We start from the raw sequence: 24,561 nt of genomic DNA, 5'->3' as shown, positions 1-24,561 counted from the left end.
TACTAGGGCAACCCCTTCTCAATCTGAATGTTCGCCACTGTTAAATTAAAAACCTCTATACTCCATCTCTGATGCCAGCATTTTGCCAGCGGTGTCGGCACTCGTGTTCCAGGGGCTCACGTGAGGTTTTTTCACGTGAGCTATGCGCCCAGTCGGTGCTGTTATCAATGTCCCGCCTTTGGACTTTAAGCTATCAAGAGGTAGTGAGAGCTGCGGCTGGCCGCTCACTGCCTCTAGATTACTTAAACGTCCGAAGGCGGTAACAATGATGCCAGCTCCTATTGGTCGCATGGCTAATGTGAGCCCCAGGAAGGCTATTGCTGGAACGGTGCCAGCACGGGAAGTGAGTACGGTATTTTTATGTTTTAACAGTGGCCATCATGGTCATCGTGTCCAACCCCTCCTCAATGCAGGATTCACTAAATTATCTCAAGACATATGCCTGTCCATCCTCTGTTTGAAGACTTACATTTAAAGAGAACACGCCACCTCTTGTTTCAGCCTGTTCCACTCATTGATCACCCTCACTGTCAATTTACTCTGTCGCCTCATTGGGGGACACAGGACCATGGGTGTTATGCTGCTGTCCACTAGGAGGCGACACTATGCATAATCTGAAAAAGATTAACTGTGGCTCCTCCTGTGCAGTATACACCCCTGGACGGCATCAGCCTTCTCCAGTTTTTGCTTAGTGTCGCATAGGAGGCACACCTGAAAGATTTTTACTCCGTTTTTTCCGACGGGATTACAGATGAAGAAAAGAGGGTCTCCTGTGAGACTCCAGGCATGGCTCCTTCCTCGGCCCCCTATTACGGGGTGCCCGATTGAAGTAGAGATGGCTATTCCCCATGTTGCTCCTTCCCCAGTCCCTCGGGTGCTGGTTCGAAGTCGAGACCCCCCCCCTCCTTCCCCAATTCCTTTTGGTTTCTGGGTTGATGGTCAAGGCGAGGATAAAGGCCCCTGAAGGTGACAACAGCACCCTCCCTATCCCCCTCTGGGGGTATTAGGTTGAGACACCTCAGGTAGGGCCTGTACAGGCAGCATTCTACAGCTCCCAGCAATGGGCCAGCACACTGCGCCTGCATCCAGGGACCCCAGCCCAGCTGCGAGCTCCTGTTGGGGCCGGGGGGAGTGCAGGCAGGCATGGGACATACAGACACAGGGCTCCCTGCGCCCCTGTCTCCGCGGCAGCACCAGCTCTATACTGCCTCAGGGAGACCCCTACCGGGCTCCCCCTTCCGCTTATAGCCCCACCGCCATCCTGACTTTAAATCCGGAGGGGTCCGGTTCAGATCCGACCCCCTCCCAGACTTTCGCGCCGGCCTGGAGCCCTTCTGGGCCTCAGGCATCTAATTTAGGCCCCGGCTTCGGCCTAGCTGAAGCTGCCGCCTCCTCTCCGCCCCCCGGCCCGCCCCCCGGATGACAAATATGACACTCGAGACAGAAAGGGCGCGTTTTTACACAGCCTTGCCGCCTTTTTCCAGCTCTCCGCCCGCTTCTCCTCCTTTCCTCTCTGTCTCAGCAGCCATTTTCGGCTGCAGATTAACCCTGCATCTCCCGGTCTGCAGGACCAGGCAGCCAGTCTCCGGGGGGCGCAGGACTGTGGATCTTCGGCGCTGGACCTAGAGGCACACTGGTGGGGTAAGATCACAGCTGGGTTTTTTACTCAGCTGTGAATCCATATTACCTATAAGGCTCCCCTATAGGTTTCTCTACCCCTGTAAGGTCCTCTGCTGGAAGCACTTCTGCACTCTGTGCACTATGCCGGGCTCAAGGTCCAAGAGAACCAGGCAGAACTGCTATTATGCATTCTGCACAGCCTGCGGGACCGCTTTCCCCAGTAGTAGCACGTACCCGCATTGTCAGAACTGTATACAAACTAATGTGTCAGAGCCCCAAGAAGCCCCTGCCAATGCCTCGGTGTCTAATGCCACGCCGGAATGGGCTACTCAGATATCGCAATCTATGACGCAGTCTGTAGATAACCTAACCTCCACATTGCTTCAGGCTCTGCAGGGTCATGCCCCGGCTATGACCGTTACCCAGCAAAGGGAGAGCTTGACTCAGGAACAAGATGACCCTGGCACATCCACGTCTAGGTCAGGACGCAAGCGGACCCATAGATCAAGTCCATCTGCGTCATCTCATAGCACACGGTCATCCCCCTCTAGGGAGAGACACCGTAGCTCCAGGTCATCTAGACCGTCCCATTCCAGGGACAGACAATGCTGATCTCCGCAATCCCCGACCAGAGAAGGCCGCCTCCCCAGCCCACTCAGCAGGGGACGCCTCAGTGATACACAGGATTCGGAAGGCATCTGCGACTCTGACTCAGACAGAGAAACGGAGGGGTCCCTGATCCCAATCCCTCCTAGCAATACAGCGGTAGTTGAGGACATAATTTCATCCATCCATCGGGTGCTGGACATTTCTGATCCGCCACCAGAGGCCCCAGAACATAAGATTTCCTTTGAAGGACCTCTGAAGCCGCCTAAGGTTTTCTCTAACCACCCAGAGTTTAAGGTGATCCTTAAAAAGCAGCTCTCACAGCCTGAGAAAAAATTCGCTAATCGCAAATATCTGGAGGCGAGGTACCCCTTCCCACAGAAGGACACCAAGGAATGGACAGATCCACCTGAAGTGGACCCCCCAGTCTCTAGGCTAGCTGCACAGACCCTCCTTTCACTGCCGGATAGCTCAACCCTCAGGGACGCAGCAGACCGGCAGGTAGAACGCATGGCTCGTTCAATTTTCGAGGCAGCAGGGGCATCCCTGGCTCCCGCGTTCGCCTCAGTTTGGGCTGCCAAGGCCATTCTGGCCTGGGCAAAGAATTTACAAGCTCTCCAAGCATCCGCTCCTGAGCTGTCGGACCAAGCGGTTCAAATAGCAGTTGTAGCAGAATACATGCTCCATGCAGCTCTGGATTCAGCAAGAGGAGTAGCGGGGATAGCATCAAACGCCATCACGATTCGGCGTATCCTCTGGCTGCGGGAATGGAAAGCGGACGCAGCCTCAAAGAAGTCCCTCACGCACCTCCCCTACCTCAGTGGGAGACTTTTCGGTGAACAGTTGGACACTATGATATCCAACGCCACCGGGGGTAAGAGTACTTCTCTTCCCCAACTGAAACCTAAACGCACTTACAAGAAGCGTAACCAGACTCGATTCCGATCCTTTCGGAATTCCTCCGGCTGGTCCGTCTCGCGTCCAGCACAAAATCGTAACCGTTCCCCACGCAGGGACAACTCACGATCGACGCAAAGGTCGGACAAGACCTGGCAGTCAAAAGCAGGCCAGCCTAAGGCCAGAGGAGGAAAATCTCAGACTTTCTCCTCATCATGACTCACGGACTCTGGAAGACACCACACCAGTAGGCGGCCGACTTTTACTCTTTCATCAAGTCTGGCTGCCTATTACAGAAGACAGGTGGGTCATGGAACTAGTGTCTTCCGGATACAAAATAGACTTCACCTCCAACCCACCGGACCGCCAAGCCAAGGCTCGTGCCTACCACCAAGCGGTCTCCTCGCTTTTTCAAGCAGGAGTCCTAGTACCGGTACCCACGACCGACCGCTTCCGAGGGTTCTACTCCAATCTGTTCGTAGTTCCCAAGAAAGGAGGCAGCGTACGGCCCATACTAGACCTAAAACAGCTCAACAAATATGTGCGGGTCCGTCATTTCCGCATGGAGTCCCTTCTGTCCATCATTGCGTCCATGGAGAAGGGAGAATAGATAGACATACAAGACGCATACCTGCATATACCCATTGCACCGGCCCATCAGAGGTTTCTCAGGTTCGCAATAGGCCAGAACCACTACCAATTCGTGGCTCTCCCTTTCGGACTCGCCACGGCTCCCAGAGTGTTCACCAAGGTCATGGCAGCCACCATGGACGTCCTGCACTCCAGAGGCATAGTAGTCGTTCCATACCTGGACGATCTACTCATCAAGGCTCCCACCTTCAAGGACTGCGAGCTCAGCGTCTCAATCACAACCGATACTCTGTCGCATGGGCTGGTTAATCAACCTACAAAAGTCATCACCAACCCCGAGTCAGTCCCTGACCTTCCTGGGAATGTTATTCAACACCTCCAGGGGTCTAGTGCTCCTTCCCAAGGACAAGGCACTGGCTCTCCGACTAGCAGTTCGCACCCTCCTCCGCAAACCCCCTCGATCTCTCCGGTTTGCCATGAGAGTCCTCGGCAAGATGGCAGCAGCAATAGAAGCTGTCCTATTTGCCCAGTTTCACCTCAGACCTCTCCAACTAGCCATTCTCAAGTCCTGGGACAGGAATCCCTTTTCTCTCGACAGGGAGTTCCAGCTAACGTTGTCAACCAGGAGGTTCCTGCACTGGTGGCTCAAGCCAACCTCGCTAGCAAAGGGGAAATCCTTTCTCACAGGTCAATGGAAGGTTCTGACCACCGGCGCGAGCCTGACTGGTTGGGGTGCGGTGCACCTACACCACAGGGCAAGTGGTCCCCAGTGGAAGCGACCATGCCCATCAACATCCTGGAAATTCGTGCCATCCTTCTGGCATTGAGGGCCTTCCATCACTTACTGGCAGCCTCTCACATCAGAATACAGTTGGACAATGCCACGGCTGTGGCATATGTGAATCAGCAAGGGGGGACACGCAGTACCCAGGCGATGCGAGAAGTGTCACACATCCTCCGCTGGGCGGAGGACACAGGGTCAGTTCTTTCGGCGGTCCACATTCCGGGTGTGGACAACTGGGAAGCAGGCTTCCTCAGCCGACAAGGAATAGACTCGGGAGAGTGGTCTCTCCATCCCGAAATTTTTCAACAGATCTGTCTCCGCTGGGGGACCCCGGATGTGGACCTAATGGCATCCCACTTCAATGCCAAGGTCTCCAACTTCATGGCCAGAACACACGATCCGCGGTCGCTCGGAGCAGATGCTCTGGTTCAGGACTGGACCCAGTTCCAGCTTCTGTATATTTTTCCACCTCTTCCCCTGATATACAGAGTGGTGAGGAAGATCAAACAAGAGGGAGTTCCAACCATCCTAATTGTACCGGACTGGCCCAGACGCACATGGTACGCCGACATCGTAGTCGTACAACTCACAGCAGACGCCCCCTGGCGTCTCCCCGACCGCCACGATCTTCTATCACAAGGCCCGTTCTACCACCAGAACTCGGGGGCTCTCAATTTGACGGCGTGGCCCTTGAGACTTGGGTTCTAACCCAGGCAGGGCTCTCGACGGACGTCATTGGAACCATGATCAGAGCACGGAAACCAGCCTCTGCCAAGATTTATTACCGTACCTGGAAAGCTTTCTTTACCTGGTGCGAATCTCGTGGCCAGATTCCACTCCCTTATTTCCTACCCAAAGTACTTGGTTTTCTCCAATCGGGTCTGGAGGCCAGGCTGTCATTGGGCTCGCTTAAGAGCCAGGTGTCAGCCCTCTCAGTGCTTTTTCAAAGGCGCATTGCTACCAAGCCGCAAGTAAGGACTTTCCTTCAGGGGGTTTCCCGATGGGTTCCCCCCTACAGACGACCACTAGAAACGTGGGACCTCAACCTGGTCCTGACAGCATTGCAGGAACCACCCTTCGAACCCCTTAAGGAGGTCCCGCTCCGCCTTCTTTCCCAGAAGGTGGTTTTCCTGGTGGCAATCACCTCGCTACGCAGGGTGTCTGAACTGACAGCACTCTCCTGCAGACGGCCCTTCCTGGCTTTCCACCAGGACAAAGTAGTTCTTCGTACGGTCCCATCCTTCCTTCCAAAGGTTGTGTCCGACTTCCACCTTAATGAGAATTTCACTACCATCCCTTTATCCGGTTCCGGTTCATAGAGTGGAGAAGGCTCTGCATACGCTTAACCTTGTCAGGGCATTGCGTATATACGTGTCTAGGACTGCGTCCTTCCGGAGGTCTGATTCTCTTTTCCTCCTTCCGGAAGGCGGCCACAAGGGTCTGCCAGCTTCCAAAGCTACCCTTGCCAGGTGGATCAAATCCACCATACAAGAGGCCTACCGCCTTAAGAATTCTCCCCTTCCAGCCGGCACACTCTACATGGGCGGTAGGGGCCTCCTGGGCCATTCGGCACCAGGCTTCGGCACAAGTGTGTAAGGCGGCCACTTGGACTAGCTTACACACGTTTACTAAACACTACAGGGTTCATACCCAGTTCAGGGGACGCGAGCCTGGGTAGATGTGTCCTGCAGGCGGCGGTGCCCTAAGTATAGGGGCCTGTCTGCACAATATTCGTCCATTGCTTCCCACCCAGGGACTGCTTTAGGAACGTCCCATGGTCCTGTGTCCCCCAATGAGGCGACAGAGTAAAGGAGATTTTTGTGTACTCACCGTAAAATCTCTTTCTCTTAGCCTCTAATTGGGGGACACAGCTCCCACCCTGTTGCCCTTTCCGGGCCATTGTAACTGTTGAGTTCTCATATTGTTTTCTTGAGCTCGTACATAGTTACCTTCTTACAGGCATAATTATGTTATTCATTTTACATAGTTGCCTTCTTACAGGCATAATTGTTATTCATTTTACATAGTTGCCTTCTTACAGGCATAATTATGTTATTCATTTTACATAGTTGCCTTCTTACAGGCATAATTATGTTATTCATGTTACGTTCCTCCTACTGCTTTTGCACAAAACTGGAGAAGGCTGATGCCGTCCAGGGGTGTATACTGCACAGGAGGAGCCACAGTTAATCTTTTTCAGATTATGCATAGTGTCGCCTCCTAGTGGACAGCAGCATAACACCCATGGTCCTGTGTCCCCCAATTAGAGGCTAAGAGAAAGAGATTTTACGGTGAGTACACAAAAATCTCCTTTTTTTTTTTTCTAATATCTAATCTGTATCCCTTTCGATTTTATTCCATTGCTGCTTGTGTTTCCATGTGCAAATGAAAATGATGATCCCTCTACATTGTGACAGCCTTTCTGATATTTGTAAACAGCTATTAAGTCTCTTCTTGGCCTTCTTTGTAAGCTAAATATTCCCAGATCCTTTTAACCATTCCTCATAGGACATAGTTTACAGTCCCCTTACAATCCTGGTAACTCTTCTCTGAACTTGCTTCAGTTTTTCAATGTCTTTTTTTTTTTTTTTTTTTTTTTTTTTAAATGTGGTGTCCAGAACTGGACACAGCATTTCTGATTCCGCCTGATCAAGAAGGAGTAGAGGGGGATAATTACTTCATGTGATCTAGACGCTATGCTTCTCTTAATACATCCTAGAACTGTTTGTCTTTTTTGCTGCTGCATCACAGTGCTTGCTGACTCATGTGCAGTCTGTGATCTATTCGTATACCAAAGTCTATTTTACACTTGCTGTTGCTTAGTTCTATTCCTCCCATTCTGTAGATGTATTTTTTTTTTTCTTACCCAGATGTAGAATCTTGCATTTCTCCCTGTTAAATACCGTTTTATTAGTCGCTGCCTATTGTTCAAGCTTATCTAGATCCTTTTGAATCTTTTGGCTAAGTTCACACTAGGCATTTTTTTGCAGTGTTTTTTTGTTTGTTTGCATATTTTCATGTGTGTTTTACAGTACCAGCAAAGTCTGAGATTTCAGAAATCTAAAGCACACACTTTGTTTTTTGTTTTTTTTTTTGTCATCAGGACTTTGTGCTTTGCATGGTTTTTTGCACAATGGAGCATGTTACTTTTTCAGCATTTATCACCCAGTGAAATGAGTGGGTGGTAAAGAAAAACGCTGAAAAACTCACCAAAAATGCAGGTATCAGGTTTTGCAGTGTTTTTTTTTTTTTGTGTGCCAAAACCTGATTTTTTTGAATAGGACTTGCACAAGAGACAAATCTAGCATGCCTTAAAGGGAACCTGTCACCCCCAAAATGGAAGTTGAGCTAAGCCCACTGCCATCAGGGGCTTCTCTACAGCATTCTGTAATGCTGTAGATAAGCCCCCGATGTAACCTGAAAGATGAGAAAAAGAGGTTAGATTATACTCACACGGGCGGTCCAATCCAATGGGTGTTGCGGTCCGGTCCGGAGCCTTCCATCTTCATGCGATGACGTCCTCTTCTTGTCTTCATGCTGCGGCTCCTGCGCAGGCGTACTTTGTCTACCCTGTTGAGGTCAGAGCAAAGTACGGCAGTGCGCAGGGGCCGGGAAAGGTCAGAGAGGCCCAGCACCTGCAGTACTTTGCTCTGCCCTCAACAGGGCAGACAAAGTAAGCCTGCGCCGGAGCCACAGCATGAAGACAAGAAGAGGTCATCGTAAGAAGATGGGAGGCCCCAGACCGGACTGCGACGCCTATCGGACCCGACCGCAGCGGGACCGGACCGCCCCTGGGTGAGTATAATCTAACCTCTTTTTCTCATCTGTCAGGATACATCGCGGGCTTATCTACAGCATTCCAGAATGCTGTAGATAAGCCCCTGATGCCGGTGGGTTTAGCTCAACTTCCATTCTGGGGGTGACAAGTTCCCTTTAAACCACAGCAGAAAAAACAAGGAAAACATCCCTTTTTTTTTTTTTTTTTTTGTGTGCAGCTGCAGAATAAAAAGTGAAAAAATGCCTAGTGAGAGCTTACCCTTATTAGTGTTAGCTATCCCTCCTAGCTTTGCATCATCTACAAATTTGATTAGTTTACCATCAGGAAACATTCCTATGAGGTGTTTCTCATTCGCTGTTGCTAGGAGGCGGCTGACACTAAGTTAATACAAAGAAAGTTAGCTCCTCCTCCTGCAGTATACACACCCGTGCTGGCTCTGAGAACCAGTTCATGCTTAGTGTCCGTAGGAGGCACAATGGGATCTGCTATTCAGACAATACTTTTTAATTTTATTTTTATTTTTCAACTTTTTACTTTTTAAATCTTTTCACGAGGAAGACTGGGGCGGCGAACCCTTTCAAGTGGCCGATCTCCCCCAACCAACAGGCGAGCAAGGCGAGTGTCGCCTCCCCGTATCCTCTCCTGTGACGTGGGGTGCCAGGCCTGAGCTGTACTAGGGGCGACGGTTCCCTTCAGGGCGCTGATCTCCCCGCACCAGCAATAGACGGGAACATCTAGTGGCGCCTCCATGTGCCCCCTTCTGAGCCAGGCTACAGCTGGACATAGCCCTGTGAAATCCTAGGGGAGTGAACCCTTAGGATACGCAGAGGCCCCCAGTGGCGCCCGTGCTGCTCCCACTGCACTACCACTGATTGAACAACAGTGCTGCAAGGAGCTGGATGGGTCCCTCTTCACCTCACCTGCAAAAGGGGGACGGTGGCTTGAGGGTTCCTGCACCGTCCACATTGCTGCCCTGAGTTGCTCCTGCAAGCAGAGTGCCAGCTCTCCCTTTCCTCCTCCAGCTCCGGCGGGGAGTTCAGGATCTAGGGGGGGGGGAGCTCCTGCAGCATGTCGCGGCCCTCATGTTGGGGGGGGGCTCCCACAGCGTTCCTTCCACTTTCAGGCAGTGAAGTCCGGGGCCCCCCACAGCACGTCGCGGCCCTTGGTCCCTTTCACAAGCTGGTAACTCCCGGCCGGGCACTGGTAATTTATCTCCCTGCTTCGGCCTGTACTAGGCCGCAAACCAGTAACTCCGGCACCGCCGTGAAATTTAGCCCCCGGTTTGCAGCCGTGTGTAGGCCGCAACCCGAAGGTGCCGCCCACGCGATTTAAAATAATTAAGAAAATTGTGTCTGTATCTTAGGATTTGTTTGCAGATCTAATATTAATGCAATTCTCACTTTTCTTCAGAAGTCTTAATGCCAGAGTGGATTAATCAAGAACTGTCTCAAAGTAGTCACTGGGGATCCTCTACTATTGAAAGATGGTACCCGTTATCTGGAATGTGTGGCGCCAGCGCTAATCTCATGGAATCGTTCAGGTAAGGGGGCTACCAGATCCAGTCCAATATTTTGTTTCCTCTATCAGTGTGACTATTTGAAATCAGTGCTTGACATCTCTATAGCGCTGTTCCACATACCTAGGATTGGTTTCTAGATAACGCCTTTATACTTTAGCATTAGTAAATTATTTTAGAATCTACTTAATCTGTTAAGCATTCAGTTTACTAGGCGTTTCTAGGGAGACCCTCTAGGCAGAGCATCACATACTGGCTGAGCCAATACTGAAATGGTAGGACATTGCTTCCAGATTGCAGGACTGACAAATGGCTCTCATCCCACTGTGACGTGAGAGCCTTGTGCTGGCCAAAATGTTCTCATCTGGGCACGACTTGTCCAAATGGTATCTGAAGTTCAGAGTTATTAATGGAACCGTCCGTTAAATAAATCGACATTCCAGTAATATTTACAGGGAATTCAAGTTCATAGTCTGAGAAGACCTTTCTTGCTTACATTGAGGTTCTTATTTAAAGAAATAAATAATTAAACTGTATCAGACACTGTTATATTCAATGAAATCTATTACAAGGAAATGGGAACCTGTCAAGTGAGTCCTTCTGCCTGAACCATGGGCAGAGGAACTCACACTGGCTCCATCATTACAAATAATTGATGTATTTTATTATGTAATGCTGTGGCATTTCAGAGAAAAAGGAGCCAGGATCAAGGTCCTAGCTATGCTCAAGGCTTCATTCACACATTTTTGTGTTTCCATCCAAGAGAAACTGACTGATTTTTCTCTCAGGTGTCACCCTATAGTTGCTCCTATTTTTCTTCTTCTTTCTTTTCTGATGCATGTGAACTGAACTTTATGTATTGGCTCTTAACAACATATTCGTTAAAAATGGATGAAACTAGGATTGAAACTGATGTACAAATGTCATCTATCTGTCCTCTGATTAACATCGCTCCCCAAAGACTCTAAATGCTGAGTCTGATCCGCAAAACTGATGAGAAGACGATGTGCTTTGACTTACATGGATCTAGTTGTAAAACTCATTGAGCCATACACACATCAAACTGTATGGGTCAGTGCAGTGAGCGAGAAAAATGGACAACCCTAGGATGTCACATGGGCGTGTGAATATCCTCCTTACCAACAGGTCTTTCTCTGTACACACATTGGGAGAGACTTCTCAAGCGAGCAGAACTGGGCAAGGAGAAGCCAGCAGCACCCACCTCCTTGACTAGTAATGTGCTAGTTCACGTCTCTGAAACAGTGTAGCAATTAATGATGCAATCGTTCGTTGCTCCATTCATCTCTATGGGGCTGCTGAGCACTGTGCTTGGCTTTTTGTCGCTTCATTGGGGGACACAGGTAAACATGGATGTATGCTGCTTTCACTAGGAGGCTGACACTAGGCAAATAAAAAGAATTAGCTCCTCCTCAGCAGTATACACCCAGCGACTGACACAAAGCTTGTCCGTTTTAGCTTAGTGTCAGTAGGAGGCAGACCCGGATCTGATTTCAGATCCGTTTTTTTTTCTTTAGGTAACTTTGTTGTGTGTCATTTAATCTTAATGCTTTGTTTTTCAGATTCTGCTCTTCAGGTTAACAGGGTGTAACAACCCTGTTTTCCCAAAATAGTGACAGAGAGAACAGTGTGGTGCCGTCCACTCTGTGAGGCAGGACCTTTCCCCCTGACATTTCAAGCGTATCTTAGGGTGGATCGTGACTGCTGGTCCTTGCCTGTTCCCCACAGCAGCCCCACTCCTAGGAGCGATGCCGGTAGAAAGATGGGGGACACTTCTCAAGGGCCCTCCCCTACTCATGGTCTACAGTTTTCTGCACCGTCGGGACCATGACTGTGTGTCAAGGAGGACACACCACCTGGTGTTCCTGATGTCATCCAACGGATGGAGAAGGAGGAGTAGGGGCCCTGCCTAAAGAAGTACCCTTCCTTTCTCCACAGTCCCTCTTCTAACAGCGGGGAGGCACCACAAAGAGGTGGACATCGCAGTTGTCCCCTCCAGCGAGCATCTTTAGATGCACTGATGTGGGTTCAGTAAAAGTTTATTCCTGTCTCTCCTTGGGCCCTCTTCGACCTTAGTCATGCCCCACTCCCTTGTGCGTGCGAGCGAGCCATTTGGGAAGCGAGGGATCGTGCTCTTTTTCTTCGGTTTCCCTCTTAATAGGATAGCCTAGGCCACTCCAAACTCCACCCCCCACATGCGCACCAGCCTATAGCACGCAACGTCTTGTGTTCCTGTTCTGGCCTATGGGAGCACTGATCTCATTTCAGGCCGGGTCTGGTTTCCGCCTCTTTTGTGAGCTCCATCCAATCGGCACGCGAGGTCTCCAGCGTGCATTTTCTTGTGGGCAAGTTGTCACGACGGACACCAGTCATCTCTGATGGGTTGCGATTTTCATTCATCACACAGTCCATGGTAGTTGGAATTACCGGGAAGCTTCCATTCCCATCAACCTATTAGAAATTAGAGCCATTTACCTTTTTCTTCCCCACTAGCAGGACCTTCTGTCAGAACGACCAGTGCAATTCAATCCGACAGCATACATAAATCACCAGGGCGGGACATGCAACCAGTCTGTCATGCTAGAGGTCTCACAGATTCTGGCCTGGGCCAAACAGAAAGTACCAGCGTTCTCAGCCGTCCACATTCCAGGTGTGGACAATTGGGCCGCCGACTTCCTAAGTCAAGGTCTCTCCTCGGGCGAATGGTCCCTCAAACCATCGGTGTTTGAACAAATCTGCCAGAGGTGGGGCACTCCCAATGTCGAACTGATGGTAACTCTGATAAATCAGGTGCCTTAGTTCGTGGCCATTCTCGTGACCCACTGGCAATCAATTTCGATGCCCTGGTCATTCCATGGTCAGTTTCAACTTTTGTACCATTTTCCATCCCTTCCCCTGATTCCCAGACTTGTCCAAGAGCAAGGCAGGAGTTCCAGTCATTCTGGTGGCCCCAGATTGGCCAAGAAGATCCTGGTATGCAGAGTTTGTCAACCAGCTGTCAGACATTCCATGGAAGCTTCCAGTTTGACCAGATCTACTCTCAGGGTCCCCTCTTCCACCAGAATTCTCGGTCTCTCAATTTAATGGCATGTCCGTTGAAGCTGCAGTTCTGAGAAAGGCAGGCTTCTTTCCCCAGGTCATTCAGACCATGATGAAGGCAAGGAATCCCTCGTCTTCACGCATGTATCATCGGTCCTGGAAAGCCTTCTTTCACTGGTGTGAAGACAGACACACAGCGCCCATCTCTTTTTCACTTCCATCTATGTTAGCTTTTTGGCAGTCAGTACTAGTCTGGTTTGTCTTGGTACCCTCAAGGAGCAGGTCTCGGCACTTTCAATCCTGTTCCAGCGAAGTCTGGCATCTCGCCCCCTGGTCAGGACCTTCCTTCAGGGTGTGGCTCAGCTAGTGCCACAATATCTCGCCCCGAAAAAAAACTCCTCCCCCCCCCCCCAATTGATTTGTGGGACCCTTAACCTAGTTTTGGAAATTCTTCAAGGATCCCCCACCGAACCCATCCAGGATATCTCATACGCTCTTCTCTCCTGGAAGGTCGCCTTTTTTTTGGTTGCGATCACTTCCATTAAACGGGTCTGAGTTGGCGTATCTATTTTGCTGTTTCCCCCCCCCCCCACACACACACACCCCCCCCCCTTCCTTGTTTTTCACCAAGATAAGGTGGTTCTTCGTCCATTGTCCTCCTTCCTTCCTAAGCTGGTTTTCCCTTTCCATATCAACAAGGATATTGTCCTTCTGCCAGTCTCCTGTTCATCACCTGGAATGGTCTTTCCACAACTTGAACTTTCAGATCACTGTGCTCAGACAATTGTACTCCTTGTTCGTCATTACTGAGGGTCGCTGGAATGGTCTCCCTGCCTCCAAATCTATCGCTCGCAAGATCTGTTTGGCTATTCTAGAGGCTTAAAGACAAGCCACCCCCTCCGGGAGTGCAGGCTCATTCCACTCGGGAGTTCACCACCAAGCTTCCGCAACACAGATTTGTAAGGCCACTATCTAGTCCTCTCTCCATAATTTTGCAAGATTCTACAGGGAACATATACTATGCTTCGTGTGATCTTATAAATAAAGATTATTACTATTATGACGGCCTAGGTAAGAAGGTGCTGCAGGCATCAGTTGCCCGCCTCTGAACCTGATTTGAGCAAGTTATTCTGCTCCCTCCCTTAAAATTGTTTCAGGACGTCCCATGGTTACCCGTGTCCCCCCAGTGAAGTGAAATAGGATTTTTGGTACTCACCGGAAAATATTTTTTGGTGCCTTCATTGCGGGACACAGCACCCAACTTTTACCTTTTTTTGTGCCTATATTGGGTTTGGGAGCCTCCGTTGGACCCGTATATAGTTCTTGTTGTTGTTTCTCCTACTGCTTTTTCACTGACTGACACGCTTTGTGCCAGTCTGTGGGTGTATACTCCTGGGGAGAAGCTATTTCTATTTTTGCCTAATGTCAGCCTCCTTGTGACGGCATCATACACACATGGTTACCTGTGTCCCCAATGAAGGCTCCAAGAAAAAGATTTTGTGGTTAACAAATCCTTCTTTTCTCTGCAGCCACATAAAGAACGTATGAAGCAGAAGACCGGCTTTGCACTGCTGCTTCATTTTATGGGAGATGAAAGTTTGTAAAAAGAAAAAGAAAAAAAGCTGCACCCCTAGAATGGTGACAAACCTACCTATTATTGCTTCTTATTATATTTTTAAGTAGGCCCTGCGGTCATTTCCGGTTGGCCACCGCTAATTTAGTCCCTGGCTTTGGCCCTTGCTAGACCGCAAGCTGGTAATCCCACCCCCCTTCCGCGTGTAACTCCGGCAGTCCCGCCCACCTGCATGGCGCTTCTCGCATGCTGCATCTCCAGCTTCGGCCCCTGCAGCATCCCTCGATCGTCCATGTCAACTGACCCCTCGGGTCAAGCAGACACTCCAGTGGTGGACTCTCCGGTCCTCCCTCCTTCAAGGGAAGTCCTATTTCCTGGTCCACTGGCTGGTGGTCATGACCGACGCCAGTCTCCTCGGCTGGGGAGCTGTTTTTCGTCATCACACTGCCAAGGGTCCTGGAGATCTGAGCGATTTGGCTGTCCCTGCGTTGGTTCCATTGTCTCCTAGCAGGCCGCCCCATCCGTATCCAGTCGGGCAGTGCCACCACTGTGGCCTACATCATCAAGGGGGCACTCACAGCAATGCGCGAGGTGGAACACATCCTTCGCTGGGCCGAAGGGAACCACTCTGTCATATTGGCCGTTCACATTCCAGGAATGGAAAATTGGGCTCCAGATTTCTTCAGTCGTCGGGGCCTCGCCTCGGGAGAGTGGTCTCTCCATTAGGAAATTTTCCAGCAGATCTGCCTTCGCTGGGGGACTCAGGACGTTAGACATTATGGCTTCTTGGTTCAATGCCAAGGTACCAGAGTTTGTGGCCCGATCCCGGGACCGAGAGCCATCGGGGTGGACTCGCTGGTCCTCCCCTGGAGTCGCTTCAGTCTTCCTTATCTGTTTCCCCCCTTACTTTTGATTCCGAAGGTCATCAGGAAGGTCAAGGCGTAGGGGGTACCGGTGATTTCTCATTGCCCTGGACTGGCAACAGGCATCCCTTGGGTACTCCCAGATTGGCCGGATCTGCTTTCTCAGGGTCCGATTTACCACCAGAACTCAAGGGCCCTCTGTTTGACGGCTTGGCCGTTGAATCCTGGGTTCTGACTCAAGCGGGTTTTTCCCCGCAAAGTAGTTTCCACCATGATCAATGCTCGAAAGCTGGTGTCGGTGCGTATCTATCATCGGATCTGGAAAATCTTTAACTGGAGCAGAAGCAGAGCTCCGCTCAATTTGAACATTCCCACCATTTTGGAATTTCTTCAGTCCGGTCTGGACTTGGGTCTAGCTCCGAGTTCCCTCAAAGGGCAGGTCTCTGCCTTGTCCGTCCTGCTCCAGCGTAAGATCGCTTCCAAACCCCAGGTGAAAACGTTCATTCAGGGAGTCTCCCAACATGGTACCTCCCTATAGAGCGCCTCTAGACGTCTGGGACCTTAATTTGTTCCTGGGTGTCCTACAATAGTCTCCCTTTGAGCCATTGCAGGACATCTCCCTATCTCATCTTTCATGGAAGGTTGCCTTCCTTGTAGCGATTACTTCGATCAGAAGAGTCTCGGAGTTAGCTGCTCTATATTGTCGAGCTTCATTTCTGGTTTTTCACTGTGACAAGGTGGTCCTCAGACCATCTCCCTCCTTCCTTCCTAAGGTGGTGTTTTCTTTTCACCTTAATGAGGAGATCGTGCTTCCCTCTTTTTGTTCTGCTCCGGTTCACCGAGTAAAAAAGGCTCTTCATTCCTTAGATCTTGTGAGCGCTCTTAGGAAGTACGTATCTAGGACGGCACCTTTTCACCAGACGGATGCCCGGTTCGTGCTCCTGGCGGGACACTGGAAGGGATTGGCCGCTTCTAAGTCGACAATAGCAGATGATTTTGGTAAGCTATTCAAGAAGCTTACCGCGTCAGAGGCAAGCCGATTCCAGCGATGATCAAGGCACACTCCACTCGGTCGGTAGGTGCTTCGTGGGCCATTCAGTATCTAGCATCTGCGGAGCAGGTTTGCAAAGCCGTGACCTGGTCTAGCCTGCACACTTTATCAAAGCATTATGATGTCCATACTTGGGCATCTGCAGACGCGAGCCTGGGTAGACGTTTCTTGCAAGCAGGGACACAGCACACACCCTTTTGGCCTGTTGCCTATGATGTGTTATAGTTTTGACATGTTGTACCTACGGTTAATTTTTGTTAATCTCCTGCTTGGTCACTGAACTGGTTCTATCCAGAGCCAGTGGGCGGTGTATACTGCAGAGGAGGAGCTAACTTTTTGTATTTAGTCAGCCTCCTAGTGGCAGCAGCATAAACCCATGATCCTATGTCCCCCAATGAGTGGCTCGGAGAAAAGGATTTTATGGTGAGTACACAAAAAGCCGTATTTTTGGTATCAAAGTTGGATAAGGTAAGTGATTTAAAAAAAATACATCTCTTTGGGGGGATTTCAACCAGCTATTTTCAGGTCACTTGTTCTATATGCTGCATTAGTATTGTATTGCAGTATATAAAGTCATGGTCTCATAAGAAGTTCAACTGGCTGGGCTTCACACAATTGGGCATGGTAGCTACAAGGGCCTGCAGCATGTCTCTGGCTATCATGGCAATCCATTGGCTGTCCATGACGCAAACACGGGGTGCCAATAGACACATGTAAAGGACCAGCTTAAATGACGCTGTCAGATTGATGGCATAATTTAAAGGGTTATTGCCATCTTCGATTGACTGCTGTTACGACCAGATGCTGACTGGTTAATAACGCCAGCATCCCTGGTTGTGGTGCAGGCTCTGCTTCTGAGTCCACACCAAACACAGGTCACTGACATTAAATATACTGGTACGTTCAATGTAAGGGGGGTAATATGGATAATTAAGGCTGAGCTACATGTCAGTGTCAGGAAGCAGACGCTGGGGGACGCGCAGGTGAGCATGTACTGTTTGTTTTTTTTACTTTTACGCTGGTAACCAGGGTAAACATCGGGTTACTAAGCGCGGCCCTGCGCTTGGTAACCCGATGTTTACCCTGGTTACCAGTGTAAAATATCGCTGGTATCGTTGCTTTTGCTTTCAAACACAACGATACACGGCGATCGGACGACCAAATAAAGTTCTGGACTTTATTCAGCGACCAGCGAAATCACAGCAGGATCCTGATCGCTGCTGCGTGTCAAACAAAACGATATCGCTAGCGAGGACGCTGCAACGTCACGGATCGCTAGCGATATCGTTACAAAGTCGTTTCGTGTGAAGGTACCTTAAGTGTTAAGGCTATGTGCACACGTTGCTTATCTGCAGCTGCGGGTCCGCAGCAGCTTTCCATGCGTTTACAGTACAATGTAAACCTATGGAAACCGCAGTCCGCAGTGCCCATGCTGCGGAAAAAAATGCGTGGAAACGCTGCTGGTTACATTCCGCAGCATGTCAATTCTTTGTGCAGATTCCGCTGCGGTTTACACCTGCTCCTCTATAGGAATTCGCAGGTGGAATCCGCTCAAATTCCACATAAAAAACGCGGTAAATCCGCAGAGCACCTTTCTACGTGTACATATACCCTAAGGGTACCGTCTCACAGTGGCACTTTTGTCGCTACGACGGCACGATCCGTGACGTTCCAGCGATATCCATACGATATCGCTGTGTCTGACACGCAGCAGCGATCAGGGACCCTGCTGAGAATCGTACGTCGTAGCAGATCGTTTGGAACTTTCTTTCGTCGCTGGATCTCCCGCTGTCATCGTTGGATCGGTGTGTGTGACACCGATCCAACGATGCGTTCGCTTGTAACCAGGGTAAACATCGGGTTACTAAGCGCAGGGCCGCGCTTAGTAACCCGATGTTTACCCTGGTTACCGTCGTAAATGTAAAAAAAACCAAACAGTACATACTCACATTCCGGTGTCCGTCAGGTCCCTTGCCGTCTGCTTCCCGCACTGACTGACTCCCGGCCGTAAAGTGAAAGCACAGCACAGCGGTGACGTCACCGCTGTGATCTGCTTTCACTTTACGGCCAGGAGTCAGTCAGTGCGGGAAGCAGACGGCAAGGGACCTGACGGACACCGGAATGTGAGTATGTACTGGTTTTTTTTACATTTACGACAGTAACCAGGGTAAACATCGGGTTACTAAGCGCGGCTCTGCGCTTAGTAACCCGATGTTTACCCTGGTTACCCGGGGACCTCGGCATCGTTGGTCGCTGGAGAGCTGTCTGTGTGACAGCTCTCCAGCGACCACGCAACGACTTACCAACAATCACGGCCAGGTCGTATCGCTGGTCGTGATCGTTGGTAAATCGTTTTGTGAGACGGTACCCTAACAGTTCTCAAGTAACACACTTTCTTTTTGATTCCAGGCTGATAAGTGCAGCGACTTTTGATCAAGAAGACCAGAAAAGTGATGAAGAAATTACGCATTACCTATCTGAGCTCTACCAGCAGAAAACTGATGAATTTGTCTCTACACTACAGGGGGAATACCAAAAGAAGCGTAAGCTCTGGTCACATTCATTTCAACTGCTGGCATTTAATGCAGGACTTCACCCATCAGCTGGCCGTTAGAGATGTCCGACCTATGGCAATTGGCTGAGTGTCTGTTAAATGCAGGGTGGATAAAAATCAATGTTTTTTTAAAAAAATCAAAAAAATCGGATTTTTTTGATTTAAATCGGATTTTTTTGATTTAAATCGGATTTTTTTCAATAAACTGCTTTTTGAGGAAAATATTTTACCATCCAAAGGTTCTTCCATCATGAGATAAAGCTGAGTTGTTTAACTCAGTAGAATAAAGGCTGTATATGTGTAACATTCACAATGCCATGCTCTTCCAGAGGTTTCTGTAGGATGCTGACTATCCAACAAGTTTGGGCATGTCAACTGAATGGAAAAAGAAACTAAACCAAAAGTGAAACCAAGCTAGAAGTGTGGAATTAAAGGGGCAGTATGAACAAAATGTGGAGGCTATTAATAGTTTATACAATTAAGACATGCTGCTTTTAAACACCTACCTATTGCCATATAGTAAAACAAAAAAGATTTTTACTTACTTTGGGGTCCCCCCCTCACCCTGGCGTTAGATCGTTGACCCTAGTTTCGTCCGTGTAACTATGGGCGCACATGCGCACTGCTCTCACTTCTCATTTTAATCGTGATTTATATTAAAAAAAACCTTTTGATTTAAATCAGTGATTTAAATCATGATTAAAATCATGATTTAAATCGATCCGATTTAAATAGAAAAAAATCTTTTGATTTAAATCGTGATTTAAATCATGATTTAAATCGGCGTGATTTAAATCAATCCACCCTGGTTAAATGTATTTACTAAAAGGCGTCTTCATATGAAGGGGTTCTCCCATCTTGTACATTTATAGTATATTCAAAGGCTATGCCATAATTATGTGATAGATGTTGGCCCCACCGCTACACAGAAACTCTGTGCACCTGCATCGATCAGACGTTTGACATTGAGGTTGTCATAGATGAGAATTGCTTTACTTCTTAAGCAGATACCGCTGTAATCTTGTATATCTTACTGGGTACCATCTGTTACAATGTGACTTAGATCCTGACTATTGGCTGAGCAGAAGTTGATTTAGTTTTGGTACTTATTCAGGTCTTCCTTGTACTCCTGTGAGACAGAAAATGAAGTCCATGCCTCGTGCACTGCAAATGTTAAATGTTGCCAGATTAAATTCAAAGGCTCAGAAGTTGCCACCAGAAAGTGCTCCTGCTGAGAAAAGTTCCCAAGCGAAGAGAATATCCTCAGACAAGCCTGAAGGGAAGGCAGGGAAGCCGGCAGGTGAGCAACTCTTTCTGGAGGCCATATTGAAAATGCTGTACAATTGATAATTCTTTTGTTGTTCGTACATTGTGGCAGCTGTATGAGCAGGCATACAGTTAATATGAATATTGCTTATTAATATGACATGTGGCCATTTTCCGGTATTAGGAGCAGTGGCACCTCCATATTTATTTCCTTTGGGAACATCTACAATGGTAGAAGTGTGGGGTAGCTCAATAACCTTCTTAAATTTGGTATCTTGTATATGTAAAAGTTCAATCAACACAATGAGTTCAGGTTTTTTATGTAGTAAGATTTTTCTTTTTTCTTACAGCTTTCAAATCCGAAGAGGAGCTCCATACTTATCTAATAGAAGACTACGATAAAATGGTGTCCGGCGAAGAGGATTCATTGTTGTCATATGTCAGAAATTCTTTAACCACCATTAAGTCCTTCTTGAAATCAGCCAGCAGTAATCAGATAGAGGTGAGTATAAGATTATAGTTGGCCTTCTCCTCTCTGATTGCGGATGAAGTTGTGGTTGTGTGCAGCTTGTTTCTTATATTTTACAGACGGACTGCCTGGACAAAGTGAGGCTTCTGCTGAAGACCAGTAAAATGATAAGACAGCTGTATGGGCAAAATCCACATAAAGTGGCGAAGCTTAGAGAGTAAGTGTCTGGTCTGTTCTCACTGTTCAGCTGCGTGCAAAGCATTTTTCTGTTATTACCCATGTGGCTTTATTGTAGATGTCAGATTCAGGCATTACTAAGACTGGAGATCTGTGTGCAATGTCCTGCTATACAAACTAATGAGGATGAACTGGAGCAAGTTGTGGAAGAGGTAATGATGAAATAAATGTGCTTTGTCCTGTGCATTACTTGGCTTGGAACTGAAAGTCTGTCCCAATTTGACCTTTCCTTTTATGACACAATGAACATATGGAGAATATAAAAAGGGGGTCTCCTGCTACTTCTTTCCATATAGAGTTGGAGGGAGAGGGTTTTTTTATATATTGTAATAGAAAAAAGAGTGTCAGTTCCTCCTCCATTGTACTTGCGTATTCAGTTGTGTTTGCAAGTTCATTTCTTTTCATTCTTTTGTTTTAGATTACGGATATGCTCCGAATTATTTCACTGACAGAAGATCCCTCGTATTTGACCAGATTTTTGGCAGGAGTCTTGACAGAGTATGTGCTTCACTTACAATGCACCTAATTTCTTTTATGTCATTAAAGAAGAATTCCCAACTTGTACGTTTGTTATATTTATAAGCTATCCCTAAAGGTATAGTAGTTGGAAGTTTCTCCAATGGGACTTGCATCTGTGTCCGTAACGGGGCCCTGATGTGGTCACAATTCCCATTCCTATTTATGGGAATTCCTTCCACCACTCTACTGAACTCTGCACGCAATGGGTGCCAGTTCTTGAGGTAGGTGTGGGGCCTATTATTGGGATCTGCATCTATTATACATTTACAGCATACTATGAGAATATGCCAGAAATGTGCAAGATGGGAATATCCTTTAACGGCAGATTTATTTTCACTACACAGTTAGCATTTTTCATTGAGACCACTGGCTCTGACAGCTCTTTCACTTGTCAAAATAGCAGAAAATATTTATTACATTTCCTTTATCATCTGCTCTCCATTGAGCTTATGATTATCTCTTAATCACCTGTGCAAACAGAAAAACTGGAGTCTGTCTTTGCTCATTCATACTGGGCAATCTTTTTTTTTTTTTTTTTCTCTTTCTTTCTTTCTCTCTTTTTTTCTCTCTCTCATTGTAAACTGTCAAACTTTTCATCTGTGAACCATACAGCGGAAGAAATGAGCCGGCACCAATAACTGTCTTCTGCATATATTACTCCACCTGGAACTGCAACTTGAAGTCTGTCTTTCTTGAAAGGTTGCTACAAGGGCATATCATCACTATATGGTTTTGCTGGGTTTTTTTTTTGTTTTGTTTTTATATACCAAATACAGTGTTGTCATGATACATTTAACCCATATTACCAAAGCATGACATAAAGCATTTAGTGAAGAAATGCCCTGAGCGGTGGTCTTCTATACATGCATACTTTTTGGATCAATTTCCAGCAGCTTGGCAGCTAAAAATCAGGTACATCAGATTATTGTGCATTGTTTGAGCCAAAAACTACAGTTTCTCACTTTGTTACATAGATTCACTCTACACAAGTGTCCAGTGGTAACACGGTTAATGTTGAACAAGCAATTACGGTACCGTATTTTCCGGCGTATAAGACGACTGGGCGTATAAGACGACCCCCCAACTTTACCAGTTAAAATATAAAATCTTCTTAAAAGTCGGGGGTCTTCTTATACACCCTATGTCGTCTTATAGGGCCGGTGAATATGTGCCTTTTGGGGGGGGGGGGGGGGGAGAGTGATCCTGATGACGAGGGGGCATCTCACAGGAAAGTGAGTATCCCCCATTACCTTATCGTAGCGGTGCAGCGTGGGGGTCTCAGTGCTGGGAGTGGCGGCGGCTGCTGTGCTCTGGTGCGGCGGCTGCTGTGCTCTGGTGCGGCGGCTCCTCTTCTGTGTGGGGCCTCTGTGCTGTGCGGTGGCGGTGGCGGTGGCGGCGGCATATCTTTATCCAGTTGGGGCTCCTCCGGCATCTCCTTAGCCCTGGAGGCCCCGCCGCAACTCCATGAGTGCAATGCAGCGGCCATTTTCCCGGAGGCAGCTCAATAGGTGCGATGCGGTGGCCTCCGGGAAAATGGCCGCTGCTCAGATTCAGATCTAGTCCCGAAATCTCGGGACACGAGATCTGAATCTGAGCAGCGGCCATTTTCCCGGAGGCCACCACATTGCACCGATGGAGTTGCGGCGGGGCCTCCAGGGCTAAGGAGATGCCGGAGGAGCCCCAACTGGATAAAGATACGCCGCTGCCGCCGCCACCTCACAGCACAGAGGCCCCACACAGAAGAGGAGCCGCCGCACCAGAACACAGCAGCCGCCGCCGCTCCCAGCACTGACACCCCCACGCTGCACCGCTAGGATAAGGTAATGGGGATTACTCACTTTCCTGTGAGACGCCCCCTCGTCATCAGGATCACTCCCCCTCCCCACCCACCATATACACCGGCGTACAAGTCGATTCCCGGCGTATAAGACGACCCCCGACTTTTAAGAAGATTTTCGGGGGTTAAAAAGTCGTCTTATACGCCGGAAAATACGGTACTTTGTTACAAATTTGCAAGCCCAAATTTATAGCAACTTTTTTGTATTTGACTTCTATCTATAGGTACATAAGAAGCATACCCCAAATCTTGGCAGACATCTATTTTAGTCTTGGGACACAGATTCCAGAAGAGTTGAAATCCGTTCTTCCTGCAGATGGGGATAATTCTTTTATACTAGATGGGCAAACTCCCATGTATTCCCAGCCCTCTGTCTCTAGGGTACCAAGTGTGCCTCTGGCAGAAAATGAGGAGGATCAGCTTGAAAAACTCCGAAGTAGATCAGCTAAAAAAAGGAGGTAGGTTTTTATCAAATCCATTGTGGTGGGAAATATAGTGTAATTTGTAACGTGAACCTGCATGATTGTCTTACTTGTTTCCAAAGAACAAGCACAATGGCAAGACACAGAAGTATAGCAGAGTCCTCGCAGGGTTTGCGGCAGATTGAACTTCCAAAGAAGCCACTTAAGGTAAGAACTACAATTACATAGCTTTCCTGAAAATACTCTATATTTTGAAGTAAGGGTTCCATATTTTATATTGAAAACTGCATTGTCTGCTGATAGAGAGTTCTCTAACAACACGTTAAAAGTGGTAAACCTTTCACAGCAAGAGCTCTATGAAAGCACTTGCTGCTTTAGGAGTAAATTATTGTTTTGTTTTTTGTTTGTTTATGGTTCCCCAGTGGCTTATTTTAGTTTGTAGCGGTCTATATAAAAGTGTGACGTCTATAATCTGGCTACATTATGTCAGTTTTCTAAAAGAATGCTTCTTTGTGTCTTAGGAGAGCTTAAACACTAATCTTGTGGTATTGGTTGAAAGATTAAAGTTGCCTTTACCAGCGCACAACCGGAAAGATGGTGAAGGTAAGGAGTTGCACTTAAAATTTCATACACTAAGTAATAAAAATGTGTCTGTAATTGAAATCTTTAAATTGAATCTGTCACCAAATTTATCCTACCTAAACTATCGATATGGGCATACAAGTTATAGACTGCTGAAGAGTCCTCCCTAATTTTCACCTTTTCGATCCAATAAGGGTCGAATACAGAAGAGATCGTTTTAAAAAAATTATTTTATTAGAACAAATTTAAAACCATACAAAAAGCAAAAACATGTCACAGAAATATACCTTTCTGTGACATGTTTTTGCTTTTTGTATGGTTTTAAATTTGTTCTAATAA

At 48.0% G+C, this 24,561-nt stretch overlaps 1 protein-coding gene across 3 annotated transcripts in view; it reads left to right on the top strand.

Annotated features, from left to right (window-relative positions):
- The window catches only part of TICRR (TOPBP1 interacting checkpoint and replication regulator), a 162,649-nt gene that overhangs the window by 32,390 nt on the left and 105,698 nt on the right, over positions 1-24,561 (top strand). For 2 of the 3 annotated variants that reach the window (XM_077263474.1, XM_077263472.1), the window contains exons 5-14: positions 9,687-9,816; positions 18,746-18,879; positions 20,005-20,190; positions 20,507-20,658; positions 20,745-20,842; positions 20,921-21,014; positions 21,281-21,360; positions 23,443-23,676; positions 23,763-23,847; positions 24,162-24,243. In XM_077263474.1, the coding sequence (XP_077119589.1) occupies positions 9,687-9,816; positions 18,746-18,879; positions 20,005-20,190; positions 20,507-20,658; positions 20,745-20,842; positions 20,921-21,014; positions 21,281-21,360; positions 23,443-23,676; positions 23,763-23,847; positions 24,162-24,243 (1,275 nt within the window). The remainder of the gene's footprint in view (positions 1-9,686; positions 9,817-18,745; positions 18,880-20,004; positions 20,191-20,506; positions 20,659-20,744; positions 20,843-20,920; positions 21,015-21,280; positions 21,361-23,442; positions 23,677-23,762; positions 23,848-24,161; positions 24,244-24,561) is intronic. The other variant, XM_077263473.1, reaches the window with a different exon arrangement.

The sequence above is a fragment of the Ranitomeya variabilis genome, chromosome 5 (assembly GCF_051348905.1).
Source record: "Ranitomeya variabilis isolate aRanVar5 chromosome 5, aRanVar5.hap1, whole genome shotgun sequence".
Classification (NCBI taxonomy): domain Eukaryota; kingdom Metazoa; phylum Chordata; class Amphibia; order Anura; family Dendrobatidae; genus Ranitomeya; species Ranitomeya variabilis.
This window is presented reverse-complemented; position numbering and strand designations above follow the sequence as displayed.